Below are 18,638 nucleotides of genomic sequence, written 5' to 3'. Positions count from 1 at the left end.
CAATAGTCATCTCCATCTGTGATTTCAGTTATCCATGATCAACCTTTGTCAGAAAATATTAAATGGAAAATTTCAGAAATAAGTCATTCATGTTTTAAATTGCACACCATTCTGTATAGTATGATTAAGTCTTATGCCATCCAGATCCATCTAACTAGAATATAAATCATGTCTTTGTCCAGTATATTCAGTGTACACTACCTGCCCATTAGTCACATAGTAGCCATCTTGGTTGTAGTATCAACTGGAGCAGTATTGCTTTGTTTGTGCTCAAGTAACCATTAATAAAGTCTCACAAGTGCAAGAGTGATGCTAGCAATTTGGATATATCAAAGAGAAGTCATGAAGTAAAAGAAAATGTCTCAACTTCATCATGGGTATATAAATTTAGGAATATATAACCATATATTATATATATAAACAGTGTATATAAGGTTCAGTACTATTTATAGTTTCAGGCCTCCTCTGGGTTCTGAGAATGTATCCTCCAAGAATAAGGGAAAACAGCTGTAGATGTAAGTATGTGTGTTGGGGTGGGATGCATGCATCTAATTTCTAGCTCTGGTTACTGAGAGAGTGTAGGAGCAGCAAAAACAATGACCATACCTAGCCCCAGACCATGGTTTCTAAATTTCATTCTCTCCTAAGAGAAAACAGGACTAGGAAAGTAAACCTTTGAGATATCTTGAGCCAATAACAAGTAGGTGCTAACAGGATAATGAGGAACATAAGAAAGGCACAGAACCCCTCTTGAAGCAGCTCCCAGTATGGACAGTTTGGGCATCAAAATGAATGAAAATAAGAATAGATAATAACTCACTAAATAAAATAGAAATCTAGGAGTTCCTATTATAAAAATAAATAAAAGAACAAATCAAATACTTGATAAAGAAAAAGATACACAGTTTCTAAGTAATGCCACATAAGATACTTATTAATTATAAAGGTCTTATCCTCTGTAAAGGCTCACTTTACAGTGGAGAATCTGGGAAACCACCTCCTTCGTCAAGTGACTAAAATGAGCATCTTCCCTAGGAGGACAAATGGAATTCTTATGCTATTAAGAGTGCTATTAAGAAGAACTTAGCATCACTTGCGTGATTTCTGCCAAAGTCTACAATCTAAATCTAATCCAGAGAAAACATCACATAGAATCAAATTAAATGGCACTCTAGAAGAAAAACTGTTTGGTAATCATCAAAAGTATCTGTGTCAGAAAAGTCAAAGACACAGAACCACTTGGGATTAAAGAAGACTACAGAACGTGTCAGTCATACAAGGCTGGATCTTTCTGTCCAAAGGAAGTTATTAGAATAATTCAGACATGGGGATGGTAGTGATGTTTCAAAGTTAATTTCCCTATTTGATGATATTGTGTCTACACAGGAAAATGTCTTTGTAGAAAATATACATCAGAGTATTCCTAGGGTAAAGGAGGATCAGGTTGGCAACTTCAAAATGAATCAAAAATTTAAGATACGACTTTAGTGTTAATTGATGATGGTGGGTAAATAAGACTCTCAGATCTGTCAGGAGAGTTGGCAGTAGTATAGTTCTTTCTGATATCTTTCAACAGCTTGAACATATGTTTATTGTGGCTTCTAATATCTCATTCACTTTCTAAATCTTATAAAAGTTGTCATCTAAATATTAAAATCCCCTCTTTAAAATTATTCCTAAACCCAAATATCAAATAAAATTCAAAATAGACAAATAGAAATGGTAATAAAGTTCCTTGGGTATGAAAAAAAAAAGAACCCTGTTTAGAAAACCACTGAAACACATTGCTTGAGAACACGAATGAGAATGAATTCAGTGTTGACGGTGAATTCATCACTTCATCTTTGCTCTTAACAATCACAATATATTTTCAGGTCTTCTGAGTTAAAAAAAAAAAAAAAAAAAAAAAAAAAAAAAAAGAGTTGAATACACGTTTTCCATCACCCAAAAAAATGTATAAGACTTCTGATCTTAAATGCCTGGTTGGGATATGCTAATTTGGGGAGCACACTCCTTCCTTCTGTTCTGGTGGAACAGATTTACTGGACTCCATAGTCGACGTGGTACTTCCTGTACAGTCCAGCAGGTGGTAGTATAGGAGAAGGACAGTTCTTTTCTTTCCCAGTCACCAGGCCTAACAGCAGACCCATTGGAAAAGCAGAAAGAATGTGGACTCAGGGATATGCATTACCTTCTTTGGCATGAGAATAGGATTTCCAGGATTGTTCTGTTAAAATGGGTTCTTAGGCATAGAGTATCTATCACAGGAAAGAAATAAAAAATATTTTTGTGTATATGTATAACTATGTAGTCTTATAAAGCTCAACATTCTTTTTCTTTTTTAACTATTTCTAGAAATTCCCCTGATTTTATACCTCTTTGCCCTGATTTCTATGGCGTGGCTCTGGGGAGGACTGCACATGGCCTACCGACAGTTCTGGATGTTGGTCCTCTTTGTCATTTTCAACAGTCTGAAGGTAAGCCTTATGGTCTGGTTAGTGACAAGACACATTCAATGAATACATGATATTGAGTGTCAATACCAAAGATTTAAGAGTTTATGTATAGAATGCACTTAGTAGCATCATACAGAGTTATAGAATAATTAAAGGGGGCTAAATCTTTAACATCTGAAATATGGCTAGGATTCTAACTTGCTTATCCTATAGATAGGGAAGATATAAAAATTTATTCTTCTCTTTGGTAACATTCAAGTAAACTATAAAATATGTTTTTTCAGCAAGATTGATGTCAATGAACTTTGCAGGCAACCATGTAGGAACTGTGCACATGAACTATGGCTATGTCTAGAAAGTAGATAAGCTGAAGAGTGAAACAGCAGTGACTAAGCAATCCCATTAAGCCTAATGCTTAAGAGTGTATGAGGATGTTTGGTTTTCCTGAGAAATGAATTGATATCCCTGTGTCCCACAGTGTCCAACTTTAATTAGTTTGTGAGTTTTCCTGAATAGCATAACTAGAAATTATATAACTGCCCCAAAATTAAAGCTTTTAGTGCTTTTGTTAAGTGGAAAAATACATCCCATAATTAACAAATAGGATAAATGAACACTTTTCTTTATTTTCCAAAGTGAAAAGATCTGTCCTAGACTAAAATAATTTGTTCAATTTATCAGAAGTACCTCTACCTAGTACTTATTTTGGACACCATCTCGCAAGGAGCATGTGTGTATCTTTATGTGTGACTCTTTAAAAGACAAATTCTTCAGTCAGAACATAGCTTACATGGTGGTATCTAATCTAGGTATAATGTCAGTCTAGAAAGGGAAAAATACATAATACCTTAAAGATTAGGAATCAAGTTGATACAAATTGATATATGGGCCTCTTTATACATGTAACTGAACACCTACTCCTGCCCAGCAATGTACTAGTGCTTCCAGTTCCCCAGGTGGAGAAGACATCTCTGCCCTTCTACGGTTTGATGATTCAAGGGAGTAAAAATTAGCTAAAAGAACATACTCTGGCATATTAACAGAGCATTGTGAGAGCTGAGTAAGAAGCTGTCTCCTCCGGCCTGTGCTGGCATGTGAGCACAGCCTGAAGGTGTGCCATCAGGTCGGAGGCCCTGTCTCGATCCCTTTGGATCCCTAGGGCCTAGTGGACCTAAAATCAAGGTCCAAATTGACAGCCTACAGATGTATTTCATTTGGCAGACACACGATGGTACACACGAGTATTTTTGATTTTTAAGTATTTGCTGCAAAAGTTTAAAATTGACAAATGTCTCATGAAAAGCCTGCATTTCTGGCTTTTTGAATTTCTATGTATTTATTTGTTTTGTGGTTCTGGGGATCACTTAGGCTCTCTCACATGCTAAACAAGTGTCGAGCTACTTCTCCAGCCTCACTCTGTCTTTTCTTAAATGTAATACTTGCATGGCAGCCTTTTTCAAGTCCTGATCAGAGGCTGCCCGTTAGGTAGAGCATAGGACCTCAGGTTATACCTGATCTACTTCATTCATCTTCTCTGCCCCTTAGTTTGTAATAATTTTAATGTTTGTTAAATAAATGAGGCCTATGTGGTTAGAGATGCATACATCGTTCAGGCAGAAAAAACTGTTAGCCCAGGCTGCAGAAGAGAAAGTGAACAATCTTGTCTAGGTAAAGCAAAAGGTTTGGAGGGAGGAACAAAGGTTTTGCAATTAGAAAAGAAGTTGTCAAAGAGGAGACAGAAAGGGTAGGTTGACTTAAATACCAACTCACCATGCTCAGGATGTTAAACTGATAGCAAGTTATCAAAGTTGTCATTTTTGTTTGTTTGTTTTATTCTGACTTTTTTTTTCTTTTTTCTTTTTTTTTTTTTTTTTGGTATGGGGAATTGAACTGGGGCACTCAACCACTGAGCCACATCCCCAGCCCTATTTTGCATTTACTTAGAGACAGGGTCTCACCAAGTTGCTTAGCACCTCACTTTCGCTGAGGTTGGTTTTGAACTCATGATCCTCCTGCCTCAGCCTCTCAAGCCACTGGGATTACAGGTGTGGGCCACTGAACCTGGCTCTGACATTTTTTTAGTTTTGACATTTTTTAATTTTTTGCTTATGTTGAGTGGGAGTGACATGCCCCAACCTACCCCTTAGAAGGATAAGTGGAAATGTTGAGGAGGGGCTATTGAAAAATGCAGCTGTAGGCACATAAGCTACTGATGTGATCTAGACTTTAAGTGTTCTGGCAATCTACCTGGGAATAAAGAGTAAGTGAGAGTGTTGTTGTGGAGATAAATGTTAAAAAACTTGCTCAGCCAATTCAAAGTAAGAATGTAGAGTCTAAGAGAGGAATGTCACTTAGAAACTCCTGGCTTAGGTGAATGTCTAGGCACTGACACCTTTCATCAAAGTGGAGATCACATAATGAGCAAGGTTCTAGGGAAAAGGCAGCAAAATTGGTGAAATTTTGGAGACATTGGTAAGCATAGCAATGTTTTCATACCAAGATATAAGGAGAGGGCCAGTGAAAGAGATCATTAAAGAGTGATCAGAGAGCTAAGAAGAGAACCAAAATAAGAGTTTGCAGTTGCTAGTAGAAAATTAAGCTTCAAATAGAAGCAATACTTCCTGCCAAGTGTTACAGAGAAGTTAAATAGGATGTGAGCTGAGGAGCATGTGGTCTAAGACAGTGGTTCCCAAACTGCAGTGTGATTAGAATTTCATGAAGGGCTTGTTAATATGCTTATCATTAGGACCTACACCAGTTTCTGAAACAGTAGGTCTGGGTGGAATTGGGAAATTGACATTTCTGACAAGTTCCCAAGTGATGCTGACTCATCTGGTTTAGGAGCCACACTTTGAGAAAAAAGGAGTTAAATGGAGAATGCAAAGAGGGAAAGCAATAGCTCAGGAAAGGAGGTTGGTTGATTCAAAGGGGAATTTTTGGTTTTGCTTAAAAAAGAAACAACAAAGGAGGAAGGGACAACTGTAGGACACTCATGACCATGGCAAGATCACGGATGACGCAGGAAGAGCAGAAGGGTAGAAGGCCCTTCTCTGAGGCTAGGAAAGAAAAATGGCCAGTGGACAGGAAAACCTGCTTTGGAGCTGAGACTTGGGATTTATATCAAATGCCCTCTCTTTTTACTTAAGACAGGAAGCAAGGTCATTTGTGTAGAGAAATGTGTGGAAAGCTCGAGGTGAAAATAATAAAAGGTATCCAGCGATTTCTGAGCAGAAAGCTAATGAACTATGTTGGAAGATGGTCAGGAAACAGATCCCTTAGAAACCAGAGGAATCTGACAGAGGTTAGAAAACTTAAATTTGTAATTGAATCTGTCATTGGTAATTAAATAAATGCAAACCTTAAGATTATAATGGCAGCCTGTGTGATCTATCAAAGCACATACACAGAAAAGTTATGGAGCTTGTATAGAGGTTTGTAAATAAAGGAGGACTATTCAGCATTGTACTATATTTCATTGGAAAGTGTTTTTTTAAATTATTATCCCTTTCTGTAAAGAATTTATTATAAGTTAAGTACAAACTAAAAAAATGTTGAACACACGCCTAATAAGGTTAATTCAATCTATGTGACATTAATGACTCTTTGGATCACTCTTGCTTGGTACCTGGCACACTGGCACACTCCTGGTATAGGTAGGTGCTCAGTGAATCAGTCCTAAAATCAATGCCTAATAAAAAACCCTTGGAAAACATCATTTCTCTAGAGTTGATTGGGGTTCATTTAATTTATAAATTGCTTCAGGTCTTCAATTTAGGAGTTTTTGTGGAATATCACCGTAGAGTAAAAAGACCTTCAAAGTATGTTCCATGGAAACTTAATGGTTTGTTTTATTTTGTTTTGTTTTTGTTTCTTGTTCTTTTGTACTGGCCTTTGTGTTCTTAACTAGCCTTTATCAGTACTAGTGTATTAGTCAGCTTTTCATCACTGTGACCAAAATACCTGACAAGAACAACTCAGAGGAAGACAAGTTTATTTTGGCTAATGGTTTCAGAGGTTCAGTCCATGGTCAGCCAACTCCACAACTCTGGGCCTGAGGTGAGACAGAACATCATGGCAGAAAGGCATGGTGGAGGAGTACTGACCTGCTGCTCATGGGGTTGGGGGAGACTGCAGAGAAGATGAGCCTCTCCAGGGCATGTCCCCAGTGACCCATATCCTTCCAGCCACTACCCACCTGCCTACAGTTAGGTAACATCCATTCAAATGAGGATGGACTATTTAGGTTACAGTTTTCATAATTCAATCATTGTACTTCTAAATATTCCTGCATTAACAGGAGCTTTTAGGGGACACCTCACATTCAAACCATAACTACCTATGACCACAAAATTACATTATGGTTCTTGTGCTTGCCTACTATATTTTGCTCAGAGATTATTGCCTCATTTTGTCCAGAATATTATGATGTCATAGGTCTTCTGAGAATAATGAATAAAAAACATACATTTATAATATTTTTATATTTATTATTTGATGCATTTCAAATAAGAATACCTTGATTATGTAGTTATTAGGAATTTATTAAACATCTTCTAAAAGATCAAGGTTGAGCTACCATACTTATAATACATTTGAGCATTTAAGAAAATGTACATTAAGTATTTTGCAAACATGATAATGGAAATACTCCAATATGTCTACTATTAGTTTATTACTTAGTAATCTTCCTTGAACTGGGAAAAAAAAATTCCTAGAGAACTGAATATTTATGCAAGATATTATTGGTCTTTCTTATTTACTTATTTTGCAGCACTGGAGATTGAACCCAGGGACACTTGACCATTGAGCAACATTCCCAACCCTTTTTATATTTTATTTTGAGATAGAGTCTCATTAAGTTGAGGAGGCTGGCCTTGAACTTGCGATCCTCCTGTCTCAGCCTCCTGAGCCACTGGGATTACAGGTGTACACCACTTTACCCAACTTGTCCTCATTATTTATATATTCCTGATTATTTTTTTAAAATGAAACTGTGGAGTTTCAAAGTCAGCTGAACACAGAGAATTAAGATGGAAACATCCTTTAAGTTGATTCCCTGGGAGTTTTTCCTGATTTTAATAGTTACCAGTATCAGTCATGTGAGCATGATCATGATAATTTTTTTTGTTTGTTTGTTTCTTCCCCATGTTGTTCTTAAGTGAGGTAAACAAATTCGGAGCTTCCTAATGCTTTATTTTATTTCTAAATAGGAACTCTGAAACTGAAATTAAGTGTTTTATATTTACTTGGCTAGCAAGCCCACATTACCAATGCTACAGGACTCTCCCTCTCACCTTGTGGATGAGCCTCCACCAGGCCAGTCTCCTGCTGACTTTCCAGCCCCAGCAGGGAAAAAACTTAATCTTCAACAGGAAAATCCTATAAAGGACTGACTTGCCCCATCCTATTCAGGAACCAGTCACATGGTATCTAATACTGTGGCCAGGCCTGGGGCATGAGCAGATTTCAGAGGTGAAAAGAGTCAAATTGACCTCATAAAGGCCACGCTGAATGGGATTTTCACCAGAAGAAAGGATTCTCATACCAATAGGAAGGATCAGGCCAAGAATATAGATGTCCACCATACACGCTCTCTCCATTTTGATGTTCATTGATTCAAGTATTGACAAGGCCAAGGACAACTATAGTTAAACTACCAGAAAACTTCATCAGTAAGCCATCAGATCTATTATACAACCAGTGTCTCTATCTTGTCTGCCAGAAATTCATATGGAGTTATTTTTTAAATTCCCTGGTCCATTAATCCAGTAATGTCTATTTTTTTAAATTAGTTTGTCATTTCTAAGTGAATTTATGCTAATTCTTTACATCCTAAATTTCTTAAATTGATAAAGTTAAGACATCCAAATTTGTATAACAATGAATAGAAATAACCACCAGGCTGATACTCAGCTAATAGGCCCTGGTAGAACCATATCAAATATAAAATACTGAAACAACAACTATCCATACCGCCCACATATGTCCCAGGCTTCCCCACATTTAAGTTTCAATCATCCCTAGACTTCCAACAACTGAAAAGCTAACACATGGCAGGCCAGGGAGCCTTCAGGATGCTTCTCCACACTAAAACTGAGGCCATTGTGATCGGGGGATGCACATACCACAGTCATTAATATCTTGCATGTCACTCTGAGCTATAATTATATCCTCAAGTATTAGTCTGTGTTTAACCTGGACCACTCAGATTCAGAATCAATGTACAGCATTTATTTCAGGTTTTCTTCCAGGGGTCTCTTACTGACTGACAGTTTTGTCACATGTAGGGAATCACATGTAGGTAATGAGGGTAGCCAGCAGTAACAGGCATAAGCTGCTTGGACATGCTGGAAAATACATTCTCTGAGAAGGTTCATACACACAGGAGAAGCCTTCCAAATGTTGAGCTGTATTCTTCTTGGAATGTATAAGCTGGCAAGGGAGCAAAATTTTATGTACTATTGGGATGTGACACTTTTCTGTATGTCAGTTATGAGACCCCTCAGCATCTCCAGAGTCCTGTTTGAGGTCTCTCTGTAACTGTCTTATACATGTTCATTATACAAGCATCTGGTGTCGAGATGTTCCCTGGCAGTTCTTGAATCATTCCCTGTTTCAGAGAAGGGAGTTACAACATGGACTTTGTAGCTAAAAATATAGAGCCCATATTCAGTCATAAAGATGAGTTGGTTAAAATCATTTTCATTCTTAGCCCCATGTCTTAAACTGCTAAGTAACTGGGAAATAAGTGACTCAAAGGTGGAAACAGTTTTTTCCATTTTTAAAAAAATGTTCTTTGGTGGCCACTGGAGTGCCGTGAATGCTTAAAATTTTTCCTTATGTAGAAAAATTATGTTTACTCTTTCTCTCCACCACACCACACCCGGTTCTCCTTTCTTTCCTCCTCTTTTCCCTTTCTTCCTTCTTTCATTCCTTCTTTCCTTGTTTTTCATGTATCTATTGTGGTATATGTTGACATTCAGTTTTAAAATTAAAGCCATCTTTTATTAAAGAGGTTTTCCCAAATGAAAATAGCCCTTGAGATACAAGAAATGGGACATATTACTTTGCTCATGAAAAAGTACAGATTTCATCTCAAATGGAATGTGGAAGAAAATTAATAATCCCCCTTTAATTTTCCTCAGTGAGAATTTCCATGTAGTGTCCAGAGGAGCTCAGTGCAGGTGTCTGCTTAGATACAGTACATATTTAGTCTTGGCTGCTGCTTTTTGAGGATAAACAGCTCTTGGGAAACACACATTGTTAAATAATCAGTTACAGAGGACTAATTGTTTCAAGGCACTCCCTTTGCAATTGCTTTCCAACAGCCAGCAGTAATACGAAATGTCACTTTGTTTCCATTGGAGACCAGTGCATGAACTATTCATGAAGAGTGGAAATGCAGTCTCCCCAGAAAACCCTGGAATAAACATGTCGAAGCCAGGGGAGGTTGGAACTCTGTCATTGATTTGGCCCAGAGCTATGTCAAGTTCAGTGGGAAAAAAAAAATCACTACATTTGTTTTGTAGAGTGAGATTCAGAAAGCCTAATGTATGCTTCATGTGCTCTTCAAAACACCCCTGAACATTTCCATAACTCCACAAATAAATACACAGAAGCTAAGACAAGGAGGTGTATTTAAATTTTCTTCATCAGATCATACCATGCTGTCCAGTGTTCAAAAGCATCAGGGCTGATGGAATGTCTTTGTGTTTGTGTGCAGTAAACTTCTGACTCCCTTTAACAGTGAATGACAGTGTCTCGGGTTGCCTCCTCATTAGCCTGTGGATGGGCCCAGTGAGCTCTTCAGTCGGACTGCAGGATTTTCACTTTTGTTTGAGCTGGGTTCTCCGAGATCAGTGTCAGGATCTCATCTTCCAGGAGACAGCTCCCACCGATGCAGTTTCAGTAATGCAAGACTTGAACAGACTTTACCTTCTGATGCCTCGCTCTGTCCTCCAAAACAAGTGCCTTGTTGCTCCTGACCTAATCCAAAATGTCTTTTAGTTTGTTCCCTCCTGTTTTTGTTTTTGTTTTCCATGTCACAGTCCCCCTACACACTGCAGGCCCTCTGTGACCTCACTTTCTGCATCTTAACCATGTTACACGCCTTCCCTGGGCTCTGTGATCTTTACCTAGAAACATCTAGCATACTCTGATACTTGAAATGGCAAACCTACAAGATTGAGCGTAAGCAAGACACATATCTCCTCTTCAAAACAGTTTTCAGAGAACAAAGCAATCAGTATCATATGAGACTGGTTTTTAACCTGGCCATTCAGATTTCTTGCCTTAGCATTAGTTTATGATTTTTTCCATGATCTAAAATTATATTCTTATCTCTTGTGTTATTCAACTATTAGGGGTGGGGAGAGCACTTTTTTTGAGGGGTGGTACTAGGGGTGGTACTCGCTCTACCACTGATGTAGCTTTACCACTGAGATACCTCCTCCGACCTTTTTATTTATTTTAAGACATGGTCTCACTACATTTCCTAGGCTGGACTCAAACTTATGATTGTTCTGCCTCAGGATCCAGAGGAACTAATTACAGGCCCGCAGCACTGTGCCAGGCCAAGAGTATATTTTTCATATGTATTTTTTACAGTAACATTGTTTAATGTTGGGCTGTTAGGTTAGGTAGAATAAGCATGCAAACATGTGCCAGGCAACCTTAATTTCTAAGCAGCTTGACATCTATTTTCCAAACAGAAGTGTTGATTTGGACCCTAAACTTTCTTCTCAGGATTGTGTAAAATACATGTAGATAAATAAAATTTATAAGCTACATAATGTTTTACAAATTCAAAGCAACGAATAGATGAACAACAACAAAAAATGTTTGTCTTGAGAGCCATATAAAGAAAAATAAGACACCAAAGAAAATTAGTCTTTGAATGTTCTCTGATGCCACTGGTCTGCCCCTGAATGATCTTGTCCTCTCAGAAGTGTTCTCTTCAGGATGATCCTGTAACTCCTCTGTGACTGTCATCAGCTCTTGATTTAGAACATAGAGCTATTGCATGTCACTCATCAGCTTTTAAATACATAACCTAGGCCTTCAGATTCAAGCAAGTAATTTTTATGGCTAAAATGGACTTGTGGGAAGACAGTAGGGACTGGTGGGAATTCTAGAAGAACTGGGGAGTTCAGACTCCTCCTGAAAGCATTGAAATGAAGATGAAAAAACAAACACTGGGCCAAACAGCAGCTTTTGCAGGGTAAATTCTCCTCACTGGCAGTCTGTCTATAACCTCTGGATAAAAGTAAACTCAAATTTCTTCTTCTAGAGAGATTTTAGTTTTCTTTTGGAAGACAATTGGAAAATGAATAGATCACCTTGATCTATTTCAGGCTTTGTGAAGATCCATCTCGTTACAGTTTGGCTCCTTTCTTGGGACAAACTGGAAGTTTGTTCAGAGAACCCAAGTGACTCAGCTGAATGCTATAGTGTTTTCTGAAAGCCCCTCTTCCTCAGCAACCTCTGAGCTCCATTTCCTCATTTCTCAGCTGTAGGAGACTCTTGAATTCTTCACTGAGTTCTTTTAGCTTCTGAGCAGCTACTTTCTGTGTTGTCTTCCAGCCTCTCACCTCATGTAGGCAGTCTCAGAAATGGAAAATGACTTTTTTGTACCCCTCCCTCTTTTTAATGTTTACCCCTTAAGTCTTGGTTGCCTTAGTGAATTTTGGTCAACTTAAATTCCCAACCGAGGTAGAATGCTGCAAGTCCCAGGCTGCAACTTTCTGTTTAGTCTCTGAGCATCTCACTGAATTGGAAAAATCCTTTATGGGAAAGATTTTTAAAACAAAAAGAAAACAGAAAAGAAAAATATAGGGCACCCCCTTCAATGGATTGCTTCTCTCCAGGATCTTGAACCCTCAAGTACTGGTTGCTTTGATTACTCTCTGATGCCTTTCAACCATTATTTTCTTATTGTTACTGTTTCTGTTATTGTCTCTGTGTCTAAGTATTTTCCCAACTTGCACAGCTGTACTCAATGAGAAGGTTAATCTGTTATAAACACCTCCATCAGAACAATAGCGAAAGTCTCAGTACCTTTAGTTCAACAAATATGGAATAAATATTTAATTCAACTAAATGTATATTTATAGATGAAGATTTTGAGAAGCATTGCAGTTCATCAGCTGTCAGTGGGTACTTCTTAACACATGCAGAGTTGCCATCCTAGGAACATCATGATAAAGAAATGTGTGCTTATGGAAGCTGATGAGGTCCACTTCATGTCTTGTATCTCACCCAAATTGAAAAATATGTGAGGAGAACTGAATACGATCTTAGAGTCTATAATCAATCAATTGAAGACTGAGATTCAGACATGCCATTCTCACTACAAAATGACCACCTACCTATATTACAAAACTGAGATAAAACAACAGGAAAAACAGCTATCCAACACAGAATGGCTACTCAAGGTGCATGCTCCAAAATGTCACCACTCCAGGAAACAAGTCTGTCTCTCCCAACATAGACAGAAAAAAGTTGATTACAACTTTACAGAAAAAAAAAAAAAAATTAAATGGCATGAACTCAAATACAAACTGAATTTTTTTAAACCACTTTACCTGGATAGATTTGGGAAGTTCTGTCTTCACTCCTTCAGACTAAATCAATTCCACAACACTATTTTCCTTTGCAAATAAGTTATCTTTCATTTGAGAAATAGCATTGTAATACAAATCCTGACCTATTAATTTTTAGCTATGTGATCGCGAGCAAGTTATTTAATGAAGGTAGTGCTACTTATTTACAAGGCATCTGTGAAAATGAACTGAAAAAATACATTAAAATATCTAGCACTTATTAGGTATATAGGAACATGAACTGTCTTTTTCCTATCCCTAAGGTTTAATTTAAGATTGCATTTTAACTTAGATTATTTCACACAAACAAATACTCAGAGCTCAAATGGTCACAGCACATCACCGAAACCAGCAATGTTTGTCTAATTACTAATTATTGTTTGTTTAGAAGTCCAGCTACGTCGCAGGCCACATAGCTACCAATTCAGTGATATTATTTGGCAAGAAGACACCCACGCAAGGATATTCTATGTGTGATGTATACATAAAATTTGTCAGTTATATATTTTGTCTTTGGTTACATGACCAATGTTTTGGAACATTTGGGTGTAACATCAGGCTCTCAGTTTTGGAAATTCTCAGGTTAAAATGGTGTATAGACATTCTTATGATGGTTCCATTTAATGTTTTTTCGACTCTACAGTGATGTGAAAGCAGTGCACATTTAGTAGAAACTGTGCTTTGGTTTTTGTTTTCATCTTTTCCCAGGCTAGCAATATGCTGTATGATGCTCTCTTACTATGCTGAGCAGTGGTGATTGCCACAGCTCCCAGGCAGCCACACCATCAGAGCATAAGCAACTGATGCTCTACAGGGTACTGTGTTGCTAAGCTAGGATGTTCAGGAGGATTAAATGCATTTTTGACCCAGAGATATTTTCAAGCTGTGATGGGCTTATTGGGACATAACTTCATCATGAGGCAAGAAGCATTTGTACAAACATTGCAAAAAGGGTAGATAAATTTGATTTTACATGTGATACTTGGGAAGAAAATTGACTAAAATAATGATCAGTTCATTACCTAGTTAAAAACTTTTCAAATTCTTATTTCTGCATTAATGGCTAGAATAGGGCACTCACAGAAAGGGCACATACTAAGAAGTTTCACCTAGTCCAGGAATAAAATTAACTGCCAAGATTCTTAAAAATAATAGGTAAAATGAATAAAATAGGATATTAAGGTAGCCATTTGAAAATGTTTGTAAGGAAAATCTAATATTTAGGCATTTAGGGAAAAAATAATTTGAGTTCATGAGATTCTTCCTAATTGGAAAATTTGCAATATCAAAAATTTAAAGAAGTTTATATGTAGTTTAGTATTTGAGCCCACATCATAACACTGAGTACCTTACATTCATTTATTCAGTCATTCAAGAACATTCATCTACCAGAATGGTATGTGTTTATGTATGTATGTTAGATCACACATCCTGTGCCTTAATGTATATTAAGTAAAAATCACAATGGTAACACTAATATTTATTGTTTATTATGTGGAATTATACTTGTTTCTTTTAATTCTTTCTATGACCTGAAAATAGTAGGAACTATTTGCCATTTTACATATAAAGAAACAGAAGCACAGAGAAGTTGGACTACCAGCAAGGACACATTTTCAGTAACGCACAGCTGGGATTCTGTAAACATGATGAGTTTATCCATTATGTTATGTATTAGTGAAAGACCAGGAAACCTCTTTTTATTTGCCTCTTCCACAGGACCTTACCAGAGATTGTGTTTATAGTAGTTGTTCAACAAATCCTTGTTGAATTAACATTTTGACTGAATTAAAATATATAAAAGAAAAATTAATTAAAATGACAAGTGGCGTAAATAGTATATGACGGCATTCTGTTTATTTCTCGGTTGTAAAAATTAATGCATTTCAACAATTTTTTTGTAGTACTGGGGATTGAATGCAGGGTCACATTACCACTGAGCTATATCCTCAGTCTTTATGTTTTATTTTGTGACCAAGTCTCACTAATTTGTCCAGACTGGCCTTGAATTTATGATCTTCTGTCTCGGCCTCCCAAGTTGCAGGGAATTTAAGTGCGTGCCACCATGCCCTGCAAACGTTCATCTATTTCAACATTGATATCCATTATACTTTCATTTTTCTCCAAAGAACAGTCTCATTTAAGCTTAGTGGAAGATCTTTTGAGAGAGTTAGTGGACTGTAGAATTAGATGGCAGGTCCCAGACAGGCAAGGGATTCCATAGTGAATATGCTTCTAAAAATTTATTTTACATCCTTCATTTCCCTAGTTTTGTAATTGTTCAGAACATCAAATCAAGTTAGGAAATGAAATTTTTACTGCTTGTTCAGGACAATCATAAGCACTAAGAAAGAAGTAGAAATTAACATAACCCCTAACCCCAAGTGCAGAAAAAGCTCCCTGCCACAAATACAGGGTACTGTTGATGATGTGTCTCTGACCCTTTCATTCCCTGCTGCTTTCTCTTCCCACATTTCACTTTCTTCCCCACTCTCAGAAGCCCATATTCTTTACTGCTGTTTGCCCTGAGCTCCTTCTACCTAGACCAATGAACTATTCCATATTTTTAAATATAAGATAGGCCTCCTTTGATAGAGAAATATGAGGCACTTAGAGACAAAGGGCTATAAGAAACCAAGCTTTGAGTCTTATGGTCCAGGCTCACACACATGAAGGAAGATGCCTGTTGGAAAAGACCCAAAAGTCACATGCATTGAGCTAAACAGGCAGCTTGAGTAGACTCCCCACCCTGGTAACCCTCACCCATGAGTGCCACTGTTTTCTGATGTCCCTAACACAAAGTAATTTTCATGACTATCTGTTGATGTTAACATGGCAGCAAATGCACAGTACAGTTAATATTTCTAGGAAAACACTATCATTCTCTAGCTTTATTTTTCTCCATTTAATTACACATTACAATGAAAAGACAAAGACATTGTAAAGTTGAACTAACTACATAGGCCCTATGGAATGATGGAATTACAAAAAGGGAATGGAAACTTTGGATTCACTGGTTGTGTTCAGTCCAAGAAGCAGTTGTGGGAAATGAGCCTGGGTCTCCTAGAAATGAAGTGAGGATATGAGGGCTAGAGCAGTCATTGTTCTTTTTGCTTTTGTTTGCTTTGCTCCTCTCGTGTGTCTGTGCAGCTTCTGGTTGGCTGGTGTCGTTGCAGCATTCTGTACTGAAGATTTGTGTTTGTATCATAAGGGGTCCATCTCCATCTCCAGCTCTAGCAGAGTTGGAGAATCTCCAGTGCAATAGTGCAGAAAGAAGACTTTACAAGAATTGTGTAAGCTGATTACTACAGCAGACTTAGTGACCTCATTACCTCCTGAACGGAAGTTCTTAAAAGAATTTTTTTCTCAGTGCTGAAATGTTTAAAGAAGATTGATAGACATATTAAAATTGAATATGTTTGCCCAAGATTTTTTTCATCACAAAGCCCTCAAATATGCCCCCCCCCTTAAATCCTAGCAGAATATCTGTTCATGGGGCAGTTCTACCTGTTGCAAAGAGTTGGAAGGCCTATAATGCTATTAAATGGATTTTACAATGGTTCTCAATGTTTTCTAACTGCAGATGATGTTTTTATGTTATCCACATTTTGTGAAGAATTACTAGAAAAACAGGATGTTGTACCGGGAGGCCTCTTCTTTCACTCATCCCAAGTATGAAAATTCCACCAAGTGTTTTTGATTCTGTGAGGAATCTGCTTCTTTGTTATTTGATTATAGTAATACAGGTGCTTCTCAACTTGAGATGGAGTTACATTCCAGATAAATTTATCAGAAGCTGAAACACTGTCATTTGAAAATGGATTTCATATACCCAACCTACTGAACATCATGGCTTAGTCTAGCCTTTCTTAAACAAACTCAGACACATTAGTGTTCAGCTGGGCAACATCATTTAAAACATAGTCTAATTTATAATGAAATACTGAATATCTCATATAATTTATTGAATACAATACTGAAAATGAGAAACAGCATCATTATAAAGTAAGAAAATTCAAGTCAAATCATTAAGTCAGATAGTACTCATGTTAGTAATAAATTTATTCACAACTTTCATATTATTAATAATGTATTTATAATTCCTAGTGTATTAAAAATGTTCATATTTGAGACGAACTTAAGAAAAATAGCCACCCCAGCGGAAGCTCTTCTTTATTGATAATATTCTAGTCCTATGAGATAATTGGAGGATGTTAATGTTAACAGCCTTTAGCCATTCTTTTATTTAGAGAATCTTGTTCATCATAGTTTCTTCTTCCTAAGAAACTAATTAAGTAGCCATTACAGAAAAAGAAATCTGCCAAAGCTTTTTATGTTTACTTCAATTTTGTCCATTTGCAAATTGATTTTCTTTCAAGCCTGTTTTAATATTTGAAGAACTGTATAAGAAAATTTTATTTCCACTGCATATTGGCTCAAGATAACATGTTTGAATTTCTTTCATAAGTGTCAATATGATTTTAGGTGTGTACAATCATTAATATCATGAAATAAGATAATATAATTCAATGAAAAGTGACAGTGTTCATTGGCAATAGAATGCTTTCTCAGTTCTGTTCTTACATATGGGCTCCACTTTAAATTATCAGAAAAATGTTAGATGAGCATGTTCCATACATGATTGGCAAACACAAGAAATGTCTTGAAGAATGTGAGTCTCTGAATCAATGCTGCAAGTTTTCTGGACTTGGTGTATTTATCACCCAAGTCTTCCCAGGTTTTATTAAGATGTGCTTGTAAAAAAACTTCATTATACCCTCTTCTTTTGTGGTACAGTATGTTGTTACTTACATATAAATGATAAAAGCCACAGTATTTTGCAACTGGTAGATTTCTCTCAGTACACTGTAATTTAGTACTTTATTTTCTGGACAGAGTCCTCAGTGTTTGTTTTTTTATGTCTCTAAACAGTATAAATCAAACGTTTTATTAGGAAAAGTAGAGTCAGAGAAACAGAAAGGTCATCTCTACCAAAACAAAACCACATTTCGTTAGTCCTTGATATTTAATTTCGTCATGTGCTCTTCTCTCTCAAGCATGGAATGAACATTTTTAATGTGAAAGTGCATAGACACCAACAATAAAATCTGATTAAAATTTAGCTTCATTTGAGTCACCAAAAGGTTTCACTAAGCAGCGTGAGTTGTTAAAACCATACATAACGCCTGATCCCCATGCGCAGGGACACTGCTCCTTTCTCCCACCTCCCTTCAGGCAGATGGGCACAAGACTGGTTCTGTTCTGCTGTCCATGGGGTGGTGCTTGTCCCACCGTCTACCACTGCGAATTTCCCAAGAAGCATGCCTGGCTGCCACCACTTCCCCTCCAGCCCTGTGTTTTTCTGACTCATTCCATCTTCTGCAGACCTCCCTTCTCATTCTTGACATTGGGAATTCTGAGAGACCCTGCATATCTCACAATTCCCTTCTACGTCCATCAGCCACTTGCCCCTGCCTAACCACTTCAATTATTTTCTGCTCCTCTACATTGTTGTCTCCAAGGACATATATGACCTTTTGTTTTTCTCCCACACCACATGGGCCATTCCTGCCTCACATGG

General features: G+C 37.2%; 1 protein-coding gene across 1 annotated transcript in view; it reads left to right on the top strand.

Moving 5' to 3' along the window:
- Positions 1-18,638, top strand: part of ADGRV1 (adhesion G protein-coupled receptor V1) — a gene marked incomplete at its 5' end in the record, with an annotated part of 585,014 nt that overhangs the window by 520,373 nt on the left and 46,003 nt on the right. Inside the window, 1 exon segment of the mRNA XM_079143469.1 lies at positions 2,356-2,477. Within this exon segment, the coding sequence (XP_078999595.1) occupies positions 2,356-2,477 (122 nt within the window).

Source organism: Sciurus vulgaris (assembly GCF_902686455.1).
Source record: "Sciurus vulgaris genome assembly, chromosome: 6".
NCBI classification, from domain to species: domain Eukaryota; kingdom Metazoa; phylum Chordata; class Mammalia; order Rodentia; family Sciuridae; genus Sciurus; species Sciurus vulgaris.
Note: the sequence above shows the minus strand (reverse complement) of the source record. Positions and strands in the feature narration are given on the sequence as shown.